Source organism: Heloderma suspectum, chromosome Z, assembly GCF_057233095.1.
Source record: "Heloderma suspectum isolate Gila_16-S chromosome Z, 16-S_ref, whole genome shotgun sequence".
In the NCBI taxonomy this organism is placed as follows: domain Eukaryota; kingdom Metazoa; phylum Chordata; class Lepidosauria; order Squamata; family Helodermatidae; genus Heloderma; species Heloderma suspectum.
Window position 1 is genome coordinate 12,235,603 of NC_139476.1, and position 16,215 is coordinate 12,251,817.

The following is a 16,215-nucleotide window of genomic DNA, read 5'->3' on the forward strand; positions in this document are numbered from 1 at the left end:
TATATCCCTACTTACACCACTGTGATAAGAATTGATAATATATTTTTTCCCCTGCTTACCATTCTCTCCTCCTGTTGCCTGTTTTGTGTTGCCTTTTAGATGATAAGTCTGAGAGCTTCAGCTATAGGATGACTCATGAATCGAATGAACAGACAGACAGACAGACAGACAGTCTCTTGGGGAAGGGAGCTAACTTCCACCCTTTTTTTATTATTCTGTGCAGTGCAATATGCACTGATGGTGCTATATCAATCAACTGATAAATCCAGTGCATCCTCCTCACACCATATGTACAAAACTAGATGCCTGGGTCTTTGGTCACAGCTTAGTATGACCAGGAACATGAAACCCAGGGAGGGGCTATGCAGATGAAGAAGCAGGACTGTGCAAAAAAGGAACTCACCCAGTTTACCAGCAAGATTCTATAGGTAATTATCCAAGGAATCATCAATGGTTTCAATGAGAAGTCATATCCAAACATATTTTTTAATATACCACTGAACCTTTTTCTAGGCGTGTGTTGTGCATTTGACTAGTCAAAGACATTTTGGTCAATGGATGGGTCAAATATTCTTGTCAAATAAAGCTCAAGGATTTTTAAATCATACAGTTCATGACAAAAAGATACACAGTGCAATTCTATGCATGTCTGCTCAGAAGTAATTCCCATGGGGATTACTCCCAGTTTAGTGTGTACAGGACTGCATCAACAGGGTTGAGGTTTATCACAATTTACTACTATTCCTATTATTATTATTATTATTATTATTGCTATTGTTGTATATCATTTAATATAATAACATCCCTAAGCAGTTTACATACAAAAAATATAGACGCATAGATTTTGAAGTGGTCTTGGAGTTCATCTAGTCCAACCTCCTGCTGAATGCAGGCTCTGCAATGCAGGATCCAACCACTAAATAAACTATTTATTTATTACTTCTCTATCCCACTTTTCTTCCATCATGGAACTCAAGGTGGTTGCATGGGGTTCCCAGGTGGTCTCCCCTCCAAGCACTGCCTTCAGACTATGCCCCGGATATGCCCTAAATGCCCTATCCCTGACAGATGGCTATCCAGCCTCTGCTTAAACACCTCCAGCCCCCGAGGCAGTTTGTTCTACTGCCAAACAGCCCTACCTTTAGGACATTTTGCTGAATGTTTAGCCAAAGTCTGCTTCCCCGCAAATTCCATTGGTTCTCGTTCTGCTTTCTGGAGCCAGAGGGAACAAGTCTGCTTCATCTTTGGCCTTTCAGATGTTTGAAGACCACTGTCATACCTTTCTTTAGGGCACAACCGTATTGGATCCATCCCTGCTACTTGTAATCCACTGAAACTGGAGGCTTACTAGTTTCCAGTGCAGAGCGGGAGGTGCAGTGGAGGTGATCCTTGCTTCCTCTGTGCCTGCCAGTTGGCAATTTAGCTAGATGAGCTTTTTTGTACATCTAGCTAAGGCGTCGCAGAGGGGAAGGGATAGAGGCTGGGGAGGCCTCTGTATAGGGCATAAGCCAGCCTCCCCAGTCCCTCCACCCACCCACAGAACCGCCCCTTTCCCCTCTTCTCCAAGGTTGCTTTTATGATCCTGGAGAGGCAGCTGGCACGGTTCTCTCTGCACTGGCTCGGAGGGGGAGGGGGAGGGAGCTCGGATTCCTGGCTCCGAAGTCGGAGCACTGTCTCCAACCGTGGATCCAGAAATCCGAAATATCGTATGCCCCCCCCCCCAGACTCTGTCTAGGGCCCATAGGATTGCTCCCTTGATCTTCTCTAGGTCAAAGATACCCAGCTTTTTCTACCATTCCTCATGGGACCTGGTTGTGATTAATTAACTGTTATTCTGAAACAATGATATTTACTTTTTTTAAAAGGTAATGAATTATTATAACTTTTAACCTTTTCAGGGGGGGCCTTCTTTAAATGTGAATGATTCACAGAATAGGTCTTTTCTTTGTCTCTTATGTTAGAACACCAAGTTCAGTGTACAATTGTTTATAATAATAATAATAATAATAATAATAATAGATGATGATAATGCAAAGTTGAAGCAACTGATAAAAATACTACCACCAAATGCTAGTTTTTAAAGGCACTTATGGTCAGCTGGCAGCAGGTGAATTCTTTAAGCATCACCAGCACCTTGGTTTCATGGAACATTTGACCATGGCCAAAAAAACAGGTGGTCAGTTGACCACTGCAGCAAATATGAGACATGATGGTAGGCGATATTTAAGCAGAAGGTGCATGGCCATCTGTCAGGGATTGAAGATCCTGCACTGAATAAGGGGTTCGACTAGATGATCTCTGAGGTGACTTCCAAGTCTAAAATTCCATGAAAAATTGGCTTATTTATGGGTTGGATCCAGAATCTGCCTCCCTCAAGAGGAAGAGCTCTGCTTGTGGAAGATCCCTTTGCCCAACTTGGGGGGATCCTCACCACACACACACAGCTCATGCCATTCAACAGGGTCTCCTGACTCTTTGTGTAGGATTTTCAGGGGGCTGAGGTGCTGCCATGGGAAGGGAGGGGCGTGCAAGTCCTCTTCCACCAGCACAATTGATCCAGCATAAATCTGGACCCAAAGCTACATCTCCAACATAGCCCCTGCTCAATTCCCCTACATTTTCAGAAGCCTTGGTGGCATATATTCCCATTTCTCTAATATTTTATAAAAGCTTTCCCTAGACAGGACAATATATTGACCTACCTCACAAGGTTGTCGTAAGGATGGCAGAGATGTTGTACAAAAAATGGTTTTGGATTCTCAAACATGCTTAGGACTTTATTTTTCATCTATTCCCACCCCCCACCCCTCTTTTAAAAAAGGATACAAAGATATAATCGTCCATGAAACGCTTCCTTAGGTTTTCAACAATGGCATCTTCGTTGATTTTGGAGAGGAGGACCATGTCATCCACTCCACTCTGTTTGACATTGTGACTCTGCCAGTGGAATCGCTCTTTGCTGCCCTGGTGGGGTGAGTTGAGAGAGAGAGAATGAGTCCATCAGAAGTTAATCCTGAGTCAGATTAGTGATACAATAAGTATTTATTCCTTGTAGCCATAGGGCCAGCCTTGCCCAATCCAGCAGATGTTTTGGCCTACAACTCCCATCAGCCAAAGCCAGCACGGCCAGTGGTCAAGGATGATGGGAGTTGCAGGCCAAAACATCTTCAGGGTTCCAAGACAGGGAAGACTGACCCTTAACAATCCCAGCTGTTGTAACTTTCCCTCATAGGGGAGATGCTCCAGCCTCTTGATCATTTTAGTTGCCCTTTTCTGCACTTTTTCCAACCCTACAATATCTTTTTTTAGGTGCAGTGATCAGAACTGTATGCACTATTCCAAGTGTGGTCACACCATAGATTGGTATAAGGGTAGTATGATATTGGCAGTTTTATTTTCAGTTCCTTTTTTTAATTATGCCTAACATGCAGTTTGCCTTTTTTTTTTTACAGCGGCCGCACACTGGGCTGACATCTTCACTGAGCTGCCCACCACAACCCCAAGATCTCTTTCTTGGTCAATCGCTGCTAGTTCAGATCCCATCAGCTTATACTTGAAGTTGGGATTTTTTGCCCCAGTGTGCAAAGTTTCCCAATTTAAGTTTCCCAGTTTCTCATATGAGACATAGGTAAAACAAATCATTCCCAGTAACTGTTCTTGAATCTTGACTTGGCTAGCTCAGGTTAATGGACTCCCTTTACAACCGAGACTTGGTTCAAAATGCTACCTTTAATTTTCATAGCTGATGTTAAACTCATACTCCTCCAAAAATAAGTACACCACAGTATCCTGTGTTGACCAGCTGGTCATTGAGATGCATATTAAGAAAGCAGTTTCATTCTGAGAGAGGCACAAAATGGGCAAAAGAACAAATAATGTGTTATGTTATCTATTATTATTATTATTATTATTATTAATTAGATTTATTAGCCACCCATCTGGCCAGCTACCCGGCCACTCTAGGCGGCATACAATACAAATAACAACATTGCATGGCGGAGGTCACTAGGGAGGGAATTCCACAGAGTGGGGGCCACCACAGAAAAGGCCCTCTCCCTGGTCCTCATCAGCCTAGCTGTCCCAGTTGATGGTACAGACAGAAGGCCTTCCAAGGCCAATATCTATGCAGTCACCTTCACAGAAACGTGATCTATCCATCGTAGTGGGAGCGAGGGAACCCTTTTCCTGTCAAGGTCCACATTACCTCAGCCAGAACGTCTCAGGGGAGGGGTCTGCATTCTAGCAGGGGCATGGCCAGAACCAAAGCATGGGTGGGACCAAAGCCAACAGTAGGTGGAGTTACAGATGTGACTCTGATCTTTCTTCTGTACAAATGGGGGTGAGGGGAGACATTAGCATTCAGGTCTTCCCCTTCTCCAACTTGTACAAGATTCCGTCTATCACTTTTGCTGTTGGGGGCTGGAGCAGGATGGAGTAAATAATAGAATACTAGAGTTGGCCTCATAGAGTTGGAAGCCCCCTTAGAGGTCACCTAAATCCAACCCCCTGCACAGTACAGATTCTGCAATGCAGGATGCAACCACAGCACCCCTGACAGATAACTATCCAGCTTCTGCTTAAATACTTCCAGAGAAGGAGAGCTCACCACTTCCCAAGGCAGCTTGATCCATTATCTTACAGTTCTCATGGCTAGAAAGTTTCTCCTAATGTTTAGCCAGAATCAACTTCTCTGCCATTTCCACCCATTGGTTCTAATCCTGTCCTCTGGAGCAACAGAGAGGAAGTCTCCTCCATCTTCTGTACATTTTCTGGCTGGCACTCTATGGACATTCTTCCTCAGACCCCATCCACCAGTCGAGCAGAAAGATTTTTTTTTTTTATCAACGGGTCTGGGGAGGAACTACCAGCAAAGAAACAGACCAAGAGAGGGCAGGGGAACACACCGGGGTGAGGGTGTGGGAATACTGAAAACCAACTGGTAGTCATCTTGTCAACTGGCACTTTCAGTGACATTGAACTGAGCATTTTGAAAAAAGCTTTCTTCTTCTTGTTGTTCCCACAGGGAGGCATGACTCTTAAATCCATGATTGAGTTACAGCAACTATTTAGAAAGATGAGGGCAGCTGATTTCTTTAGAGACAGGGACATATCATCACATATGGAGGAGAGCAGTGGAAATTCAAACCTAAATCTGTTTTCAACCCTCCCTCTGGCAATAGTAGAATACAAGTCTTGGGGAAATAATTCTTGATGAGTAGGGGTGTGCGCACCCACCCTGTCCAGGTTCTCCAGATGCCCGCCCAGCCCCTGCTCTGCTCGCCAGTCCCCAGACTGCGCTCAAGCCCCTCCCGTGCTCGGCAAGCAGCCAGCCTCCACTTTTTTAAAAGTTACCGTTTTAAAAATAAAATAAAATGGAGATCACAAAAATGCGCATATCTGCATATGTGCAAAAATGTGCATTTTGGCAAATGTGCATATCCGTGTATGCAAAACTGCACATTTTTGAAAGATGCACATTTTCATATATGCGAATATGTGCATTCACAAATGCACATTTTCGTGCATACACAGATATGCACATTCACAAAAATGATGCACTTACGGCATGAGCAAATATGCGTATTTTTGCAATCGCCATTTTATTTCTCAAAAAATGGCGACCATGAAACTCGATGAGGCTGCCAGGGTGAGTGCAGGCCATTCACTGAGCATGGGCAGGGGGCAAGCAGGGGCTTGGAGAGCAGGGCTTGGGGGTGCAGGTAGCGTCATTTCTGCCAGATTTCCAGATGGAATTGGGTGCCCGCACCATCGCTATTGATGAGATACAAGAGATGGATAAGAAGAATGCAAGGGTCTGGCACAATTTAAACAGACAAGAGACCAAAGCCTTAATCAATCTGAGAAGGGGGAAGGAGGCAATTTTCACAGGAAATGCAGTGGTCATCAGAGACATACAAATGCATCTCACAGAGGCACGCAGACAACTAGAAATCGCAACACACTATGCTAGATGCAAGTGAGATCCATCGGAGAGGGTGAAAAAGGAAATAGTCCAGATACTAGATGAGTGACCACTGGAGGGTTTCCTTGACAGAAAAACGTATGAATTTTTACTAGAATCAGAAGGCAGAACACTGGTGCTTTATCTTCTACTTAAGATCCACAAAAAGACTGTACCAATACCAGGCCGCCCAATTATCTTGGAACATCAATCCGTATTAGAACCCCTATCAGAATATGTAGATTATTTTCTTAAGACATGTATTCCCCAGATACAAACATACATTAAAGATATGGGCCACTTTTTCAACTTCTTGAATACAGTGACCCTAGATGATGAAGAAGCTTGGATGGTCACCATGGATGCAGTGTCATTATTCACCAACATATCCCAGGAGCAGGCCATAGAAATTATAAAACTGACCTTATATAAGAGAGAGGATCCATTTTGGCCACCAGCTAGCTTCATATGTTCTCTAGCAGAATTGGCTTTGAAGAAAAATGTTTTTCAATTCCAGCAGGAGTATATCTGGCAGATATTGGACACAGCTACGGTTTGCAAATTTGCCCCTGAGCTGGCCAATTTTTTCATAGATTGGTTTGAACAATGACATATTTTGAATGATGAAAACAATTTTCTCAAACACATTCATGTATATAAGAGGTACTTGGATGAAATTTTTCTGAGTTGGAAAGGATCAGAGAAAAAAGCCCTATTAGAATGTTGGGATTACATCAATGGCAAGCATGAGACCATCAAATTTGATATCAGCTACGACAGGCATGAAATACATTTCTTGGAAGTCAGAATATTGAAAAATGACAAATCAGTGAACACCAATGTCTTCAGGAAATCAACAGATGCAAATTCCTTTTTTTAGCTTAGGACAGCTTCCATCCAGGACACATTAAGACAAATTTGCCATACTCTCAATTAGTGAGGCTAAGAAGAAGCTGCAGCACTGTGACAGATTTCTGTAGACAAGCCAAAATATTAATGGGGCAGTTTGAGAGCAGGGGTTATCCAAAAAGAATTTTGAAACAAGCCAAGTACAAGGCTAAGGGTATGTGGGCAGGTGGGACCTGCAGCCTGAGAGAGAGAGAGAGAGAGAGAGAGAGAGAGAGAGAGCGCTGTATGGTGATTCCTCTTATGCATGATGTCTGTAACAGCCAAGTCCAACAGATAATACTGAAGCACTGGCATCTATTATCTGTAATCCCAAATGTAAAGAAAAATTTCTCTTCTCATACAAATGGGCATCAAACTTGAGGGGCATGTTATATAGTTGTTTAAAGAAACAAAAGGGCTGTCAGTGGTTGAGTGTGGGTTGTTGTTGAACCAAGGGTTAGCCGCATGTTGTCTGAAACCAGGACATTTTCTGCAGGGTGGATTGTTAGCCATGCAGTTGGCTTGTTAACCACTCTGAACAACCCAAAAACAAACCATGGGTCCTCAAGGTGGCTTGTTCATAGGGATGTACGAATCCCTTACCTGGCTCCGCGCAGAGGCATCCGCAGTGGGGGGGAGGCGCTCCGTCCCTCCCCCCGGAATCCTGCCCGGCCGGCTCTGCTCCGTCCGTGGGCAAACTGTCGTAGCTGCGGCCATTTGCGTCCCTGTATTGAGCCATGATAGGCTATGTAAATATTTACGTAGCCTATCACGGCAGGGGGGGGGAAAAACCAGCGTACGCAAATGCCGGTAGCCGCCGCCATTTGTGTACGCTGGAGTTTCTCCCCCCCCCTTGCCGTGATAGGCTACGTAAATGCTTACGTAGCCTATCACGGCCTCCGCAGGGACGCAAATGGTGTCCCTGCATTAGCCGTGATAGGCTATGTAAGTATTTACATAGCCTATCACAGCTAGGAAGAGGAGGAAGCGAATGGCGGCCAGGACGGCCGCCATTCGCAAAGCAACATGGACGGGAGCAGGTAAGTGCTCCGTTTTGCATGCCTTTCGTGGGGTGGGGGCGGCGGGGACTTTGTCCCACGCGCCTTTTGTGGGGGGGGGGCTTCATTCCGCGACAGATTTCAGGGGGAAGAATGCACTGGCATTTGGCCTCACTGAGATCCGTCATGGAATTCTCTGACATCCCTACTTGTTTGAGAGAGAGAGAAAAAGCCACAGTACATGGTGAACAAGCCACCCTGTGGAAAATGTCCCGGGTTCAGACAGCACGTTCAGCAACAACCCACAGTTCAATAACAACCCACACTCAACCACTGAGCATGGGTTAGTGCATTGTGCAAACCCAGTGTGTTGTGTGTGAACAGCCCCAAAGTGTCTTTATTCCATTGGGGGGGGGGTGCTTTAAATAAAATCAGTGGTAATTGTCCATGTAGCCCCTGCAATGTGTGCAGCAACTGGGTTAAGGTAAAGGAGTTTGTTAATCCTATAGATAACAGAGAATATGTCCTGAGAAATTTGTTTAACTGTCACATGAAAGGTGTAATCAATACTATACAAGGTCCTTCCAATCTCTTTTATGTCAGGATGAGGACAAGAATGGGCAAAACAAGAATAGGTGAACACAGCAGATGCATTAGAAATAAAAGACTGGTTAAACATTTTGTGGACTGTGGACATAGTGAGAAAGACCTGAAATTTTGGACCCTCAAAAAAAGTAATCAGATCCAGCATACAACTAAAAGCCAAATTAAAAAGGAGAGAGATATTTTGGATTCATTCCCTGCAAACACTGGTTCCCACAGGCCTCAATGAAGAGCTTAATTGGACTCCTATATTGTAATACCCATTCACATTTTTGATAGCTACACTTTTCTGTTTCGTAATATTTTTTAAGCCTCTGCGTTTTCCATTGCTATTTACCATATAGGTTAGAAATTAGAATCCAGATGTCCAATTGCACTAGCACTGAGTCTCAGCACAAAACAGATGAGGCTAACTATACCAGCTTCCATATACACCTGATGGAATGTATGGAACCTTACTCACTTTCTCAGAGTTTTGACATTTGGTATAAGTCCAACACTTCCAGACTGATCAATCACACACACACGGCCTGAAACTACTGCAGGCTAGCAGAGGGAGCCAGTGTGGTCTGGTGGCGAGAGTGCTGGACTGGGAGCCGGGAGATCCGGGTTCTAGTCCCCACTCAGCCATGGAAGCTCCCTGGGTGACTTTGGGCCAGTCACAGACTCTCAGCCCAACCCACCTCACAGGGTTGTTGTTGTGAGGAGGAGGATAATGTCAGCTGCCTTGGGTTCCTTGCAAGAGGAAAAAAGGCAGGATATAAATGCAATACATAAATAAATAACAGAGGAGAAGGATATGGGGTTTTTTTCCAGTCCACTTTGCTAAACTTATTTTGGCAACTATATTAATCAAGTAACGGGTGAGTTTTGAAATCATTTGGAGGTGGGACAATTGCTACATGGCAAGGTACGGTATATATTTGTTTATGGCCCATTTGCAGTTTTTAAAGGTTTGTTTCTCTCTCCCTCCCTCTCCCCCCTCTCATAGTGTCATATGTATCCTTTTATATTAGTGTAACATTTTAAAATAATAGTTTTTAGGTTTTATAATTCTGTTTTTATTTTATATATTGTGACACACATGTTTTGGATACAATGTTTTTTTAAAAAAAATATTTGCACTTTTTAACATTAAATCATTTTAGTTGTGTAGATTTTTGCACCTTAACTTTTTTTTTTTTTTGGTCAACAACCATTAAATTCAGGGTCCAAAAATATTTAACTGCACCGCTGTCTCTGTAAATAATGTAGGTGTGATGCCACAATTCTGCTACAATAAGTTATCAACCATTCAGTGGCGGCTGGGGGCTGCAATTTTGGTGGGGATTTGCATCCATTCTGGGTTTCAGTCAGAACCAGCCAGAACTCTAAAGGTGCTATCCAAGGTGCTGAACCGAGCTGCAATATGTGAAATATACCCACTCCCAACTTCAAAATGTAGCTTCCAGAGGCCCCAGGGACAGAGTTGAACCCTGAAGGGTAACACTTGCAACTCACACTAACAAAACTTTAACATGGTATCCCATAGAGGAAAAAAAAAGGACAAATATCATAGGTGGCATTAGGTCAGGGCTTTAGGGCCCACCTCAGAAGACTGAGCAAAGGGGGACCAAACACACTAGGGCTGGGTTACCCCATTTTGAAGTATGTGAATTACCACCTTCATTACCACCTTCACACACATACACACACACACACACACACACACACTGGTAAGGCCATTATATCCAGGGTCTAAAATGACCTAATCGCACCGCTGAATAAAAGAGGGATAGCGAATTCCCAGGGATAGGCCAAAAAAGAGGGACCCATCCCTGGTAAACAGGGACAATCAGGGCATATGAAACCCAGCTCCTAAACTCATAGACCTGGTTTGCATGTAGGGATGTTGGAGACATCTGCAACAGAACCAAATGAGTTTGATTTTCATGAATCCGACTGGCAGATTCCACAGCAGACCGGCTTTCCCCCTCTTGGGTGGACTGTGCCAGCTTGCGGACTGATTTTGCTCAAATTTTGTCTTAGAAAAATATGAAAAAAAAGGGGCCAGAATTGTGAATTTCCCCTATAAGCTAAAGTGTGAAAATGCGCCTTTGGAGGAAATTTGTGCATTTTTGCATGCAACTGTGCATTTGCACAAATGCACATTTGTGCAAATTTGGGGGGGGGGGATCCAGAATCACTGATAGCCGATTCTGTGGATGGGTGGATGGTGGAACTAAAGGTGCCTGACAATCCACGAAACACAGACGGAACAGAGTTTTACACAATCGAAACATCCCTATTCACACGTAACGAGAAGCCAGGATCAGTTTCCCTGTGGGACTTCTCGTTGTGGCCATTTTGGATATTTGAGCCATGGCGGGCACATGCTGTAGCTTGCCGCTGCATGCAAACCCTGCAGGGTGGGTTGATGGTGTGCTCAACAAGCCACCCACTACTGTAAAGCAGCCCATGGGTTCTAGTGGCTTGTCAGTCAGGCCAAAAGAATTTCCCTGCTTCACTTAAACCTGGTTTGATTCCTCTCTGAGCAGGAACCATTTGCGAATTGTCATCTATATCCTTTAACTCTTGCATGATGTACGAGCTCCTTCCTCTGAGGTTTTGCACTGTGGCCTGAAAAACTTCAGTTAAAAGGAAGGGGAAAAGGGGAACTGGGGTGTGTGAGAGAGAGGTTTGGGGCTTGAGAAAGCTGTCTGTGCATTTCCCGGGACAAAGTTTCAAAAAGGTTGCAGGGAAGGGACAGCCTGACATCCAACCTCAAGCAATAAATTCCCAAATGGTGTTGTGCAACAAGTAATTCAATCATCAGAATGGTGTGACACTCACTCCCCACCTTTTGCCAAAAAGAAATCATCTGCAGAGAAGGCCTCAAAATGCAACTCTGTATGAGCCACTGCTCCGGGTTTTGCTTCCTTTGAACCAGGATGCACTTCCCACCACTAGCTAGCTCCATCTGGGGGATAAGCAGTTTCCTGTCTCACACGTGAGCTGCAGTGTCAGGAAGGAGAAGCGTTAGTTGTGGTTCAAATAGACAGATATGAAGAAATGATTAAGGGCCTAGCCCACACGAGGTGGCAAACCTGGCTCAGAGCTGTACCACTTCAGAGGCAAGTGGGGTGGGTGGGTCACGTGACTGAACACTCCTCTATAGAATATAGTATAATATACTATACTCTATATAGTAGTAGAAATAGTAATAAATAATAATACCAGTCCATCCATGCACACAGAAAAATAGCATGCCTAGGAGCAGGGTGGCAGCCTCTATTCCTAATTGGCAGACTCATTTTCTATGTGCAGAGAAGTGTGGCTTTGCCTTTGCTTTATGTGAAGGGACAGCATTCCATTCCATGAGCCCTCTTCTACAGTTTGAAGTGGTACAGTCAGTTCCAGTTCCAGGTTTTGGGGGCCCTTGGGCAAGATACCCTCAATGGCCCCCCTCCCTCAGCGAATCTACCTAGTCATCACCATTGTCACCAGCTACTGTTGCTCTTTATCCTCTCTCTCATCATGGCTACCATTTGCTTTCTTGACAGGCAGAGAGCCAATGGGCAAGCAAGCTATGGCATCTCCTGCTCCTCCTTCTCACCACCGCCATGGTCTGGGCCAGAGTGAGAGGAAAAGAAGAGGGACCTAGTGACTAAGCAGGTTGCAAGGATGAAGAGGAGGAGGAAGTCCGAGGGGCTTTTGTCAATGGGCCCAGCTGAAGTGTGGGCCCTTGGCAGGTGCCCAACCATGCCTACCCTTGACACCAGCTGTGGGTACACCTCAGACATAGATTGACCACCTCAGGGAGGACCGAATTCTCAACAGAACCTTTGGGGAAAGTACCAGAAAAAATACCACCATTTCTGACAGTGTTCATTTTTGACAGGACTTTGGCATATGTGTGAAGTCCGATGCTCTCTGTGGATGCGTTTTAGCTTTTAGAGAAGTAGGGGTTTTTACTACATTTTTAGCTGCTGCTATTTTTAATGCTGATTGTTGTTTCATGCTTGCCCAAACCAGTGGTAAAGTGGAAACAGGGCTCACAGCGATGCAGTGATGGCAGATTTGGATTAGCACGGACGCTGACATCATCCGCTACTTCCAGCTCTGCAGCATTCTCTGCTCCCTCTGAGCTTAGCTGCAATCTTCACAGTAGTTGGGAGGTGGAGGGGTCAGGATGGATTCTCCCAGAAGCAATACATTTTTTTCCTGCTGCAATGCAGGTTCTTTGGGTGGCTTGGTCTGGAATGGGCCATTGAGACCTGCTTAATTAAGACCAGAGACCTGTTCCTGGAGGAGATGAAAACTGTTAGAACTAGTTTGTTGATATGGATTGACAGTGCTGCCTGCATTTTTGGACTCACATTTGGGGTGTGGTCGTGGGAGACTGTCATGATGAACACCTGCATTTCAAAATGTACCACTACACCGTTGACACAAAGTATACAATCTTTTTTCATAGGCCTGCTCCAACTGGCCCTGCCAAGTGAAATCAGGAGGGTGGCTACTAGGGAGCATGGTGGCCTTATGTCTCCTATCACAATGGGCAGTCCTCTATTTGAAGAGCCGTCACAGGATTTTCCTTTATTTTGAAAACCTGTCCCCCATTTCAAGACAAAGAATTATCCGAAGGAAGAGCTGTGCCTTGAAATTTTCCATAAAAGCACCTAAACAACAAACTGAGCATTGGGGACAGGTGGTCACCTGGTCACAGCCTTCCGACGACAGTGAGATGCACTGCATTTCCATTGAAATTATAATAATAGTTCCTAATTTGCAGCTATGCATATAAATTGGCCTATGCGAATTTGTCCCGTTTCGGTGAGGCACGTCCTCTGTTTTGGCGATTCATAAGCGGTTACCCTAGTAGGGAGAGGACTGACAGTGATGGCACTCCAGCTGTGGAACAGCCTCCCCAGATAGGCTTGCCTGGTGCCTTCATTGTGGTATTTTTGGCTCCAGATCAAGCAATTCCCCTGCCCACAACGGGCCTTTTAAATGGTGATTTTAAAACTTGGGCTCTCTGTATATATGATTTGTAACTTGTTATGTGCTGCTAAACTGGTTCCCCCTCCCGTTTCTGCTGAAAAAAATGATGCATTTTACTGTTTTGAAATTGTATTTTAAGAGGCCAGGTAGAGGGGCAGCAGAGACAAACAACAGGCAGTGGCTTTTTCTCCATCATGAACTCTTCTTCACTGGAGGTATTCAAGCAGAGGCTTAACTAATTTCCAGTTTCTGCATCTGTAGAATGGAAAAAATGCCTTTCCTCCCAACAAGTGCAAGGACCAGCAACATGTATGTGAGCTACATGTCAGTGGAGAGGGGAGCTTTGCCCCCTCACCCTCCTTTAGCGGCACCTTCGCCTGACACAACCTCGATCCGTGTTTCCAAGCAGTACAAGTTGGGCGTGATGGCTAACAAAACAGGATGCCAAGACTTTACCTCTCTCCCCCACACCCTGAAGGGACTTACCATAGTCTTCCTCCTGTCTTCTCTCCAGCTTGGCCGAGAACACACCACCACTAAGATGGGTCAATCACCAGTTTGAGTCACTGAGATCTTCCAGTGGACATGGCTGTGTTGCCGGCAAGGGAGATGTCTCTGTGTAACTTTTTCTCTTTTTTTAGCAGCAGTGGTGACAGGCAGAACAGTGTTAGGCGAGTTCCTCTGTCTTCCCCCGCCCTTGACTCATCTCTCCCTCACTTCCTCTTTCAGACATCAGTTGATGGGGGTAGGTGGAAAGGACATGGGAGCGGCCTCTCTAGAGTCAAAGTGAGGCTGAACCCACGATATTAGAACACCTCTCTTGACCGTGGTCTGGAACTAGGGGTTTCCGGTACGGGTGGGGGTGGGGGGGAGGCGATCCATCCCTCCCCCCTGGAATCCGTCCAGGCTGGCTCTGCTCCACGGGGATCCTGCGGAGCTGGCCACCAGGTACACATCGCTGATGATACAGCCGGCCACCATTGCCGTGCCATATCGCTTCACTGGGCTAACTAATTCCGGATGCAAATGGTGTCCACTACACCATTTGCAGCCGTAAAGCTTTAAGGCCACAAAAGGCATAGCGGATGCTATTTGTGTCCAGAGTTAGTTAGGCCAGTGAAGCAATACGGCACGGCAATGGCGGCTGGCCGTAGCGCCAACCATGCGGATCTAGCACCCAGCTCTGCAGGATCGACGTGCGGAGCGGAGCCAGCCCGGACAGATTCTGGGGCAGGCAGAGGTGAGTGCTCCGTTCCACCACAGGCCCCAAAGGGGCTGGATTCTTGGAATCCGGCCTCATTGGGGTCCGTGGCAGAATTCTCCACCATCCCTATCTGGAACAGTGACATATTTACACATTTTTTAGTTATTGGTTCGAGAATGAGCATTGAACAAACAAAACAAACCACACTGATGTGTTGGCACAAGGCTATGTCTCCAGCCAATCACAATGAACCACCAAGTCATAAAATTAATATCTGCACGTTTTTGAAGTTGTCCAAATTTCTGTCCTCTTAAAAACTGAGGGGAAGCTACAGGTAGGACAAACATTTGCTGCTTTTAAGTGTTCAGGGTTCAGTCTCCTCTAATTAAATTGCATAAATTAAAACGCACACACAATTCGAACTGTATTGTACTTCAGATGATGAAGCACCTGGTGGATGGCGCTCATTGGCTGAGTGAGAGTGAAGTCATGGGATGTTCAGTTGTTCATGGAACTCAACAGTCACAGTCCAACTTCTGTGAGGGAAGGTTGGCAGTTTGGCTGGGTCTAAAATAAATCTCACATAGGGGGCTGGCTGTGGACTGGGAGGAGGCCCTAGTCTAAGAGACAAGGAGGCAAGAATGAGGGAGAAAGGATTGCCAGAGGAGAGAGAAGGTGCCTACGGCTAGGCTTAGCATCTAGACAGGAGTATCCTGCCAGTTAGGGATTCACCCATCACTTCCAACATTGTGAGCTTGCAACACTAAAGAAGGCAAAATGGGCCAAGAATCAGTGGCTGGACTGGGGAGCTAAATTTCACTTTTTGATTTGAACTTGATTGGTCAGTTGCACGTTTTCTCTTTGGAATCATAGAACTGTAGAGTTGGAAGATGTCCTAGAGGCCATCTAGTCCAACCCCCTGCTCAGTGCAGGAATTCTGCATCCCTGACAGATAGCTGTCCAGCCTCTGCTTAAATACCTCCAGCAAAGGAGAACCCATATGTCCCAAGGCAGCTTGTGCCATTGCTGAACAGCTCTTACTGTTAGGAAGTTTCTCTCAATGTTTAGCCAAAACCTACTTCCCTGGAATTTCCACCCATTGGTTCTAGTCCCGCCCTGTGGAGCAACAGAGACTAACCTGCTCTATCTTCCCCATGACAGCCTTTCAGATATTTGATGACTGCTATCACATCTCCACTTAATCTGTTCTTCTCCAGGCCAAACTTAGCCAGCTCTTAGTTGTTGTGGTTGTTTTGTTTGTTTAATTTCTATACTGCCCAATAGCCGAAGCTCTCTGGGTGATTCACAAAAATTAAAACCAAAAAGCACAGGATAGTTTCAACCATTTCTCATAGGACATGGTTTCCAGACCACTTCTCACCATACTGGTCACCCTAGACAGATGTCCATGACCTTCTTAAAAGAAATGGCCACGGTTCAATCTTAAGCATTTGAATTATTTTGATTTCATCCATGGCTCACAGTACTTCTGAGTCATCAGAGATGTTTAGTATCAAGCGGAGCCTTTTTCCTTTCTTTATCATGTGCATAATCATGCTTGAGCTTTCCATGGTCAA

The 16,215-nt window shown here is 45.2% G+C and overlaps 1 protein-coding gene across 4 annotated transcripts in view; it reads right to left on the bottom strand.

Moving 5' to 3' along the window:
• Positions 1-14,101, bottom strand: part of MYO1F (myosin IF) — a 68,819-nt gene extending 54,718 nt beyond the window's left edge. For 2 of the 4 annotated variants that reach the window (XR_014786468.1, XM_084825526.1), the window contains exons 1-2: positions 13,921-14,101; positions 2,827-2,964 (exon numbers count right to left, since the gene is read on the bottom strand). Coding sequence is in view for 1 of the 4 variants with exons in the window: in XM_084825526.1 (XP_084681652.1) it covers positions 2,827-2,964; positions 13,921-13,923 (141 nt within the window). In the remaining 3 variants the exon portion in view is untranslated. The other 2 variants (XM_084825527.1, XM_084825528.1) reach the window with 2 other exon arrangements.
• Positions 14,102-16,215: the final 2,114 nt, after the last annotated feature.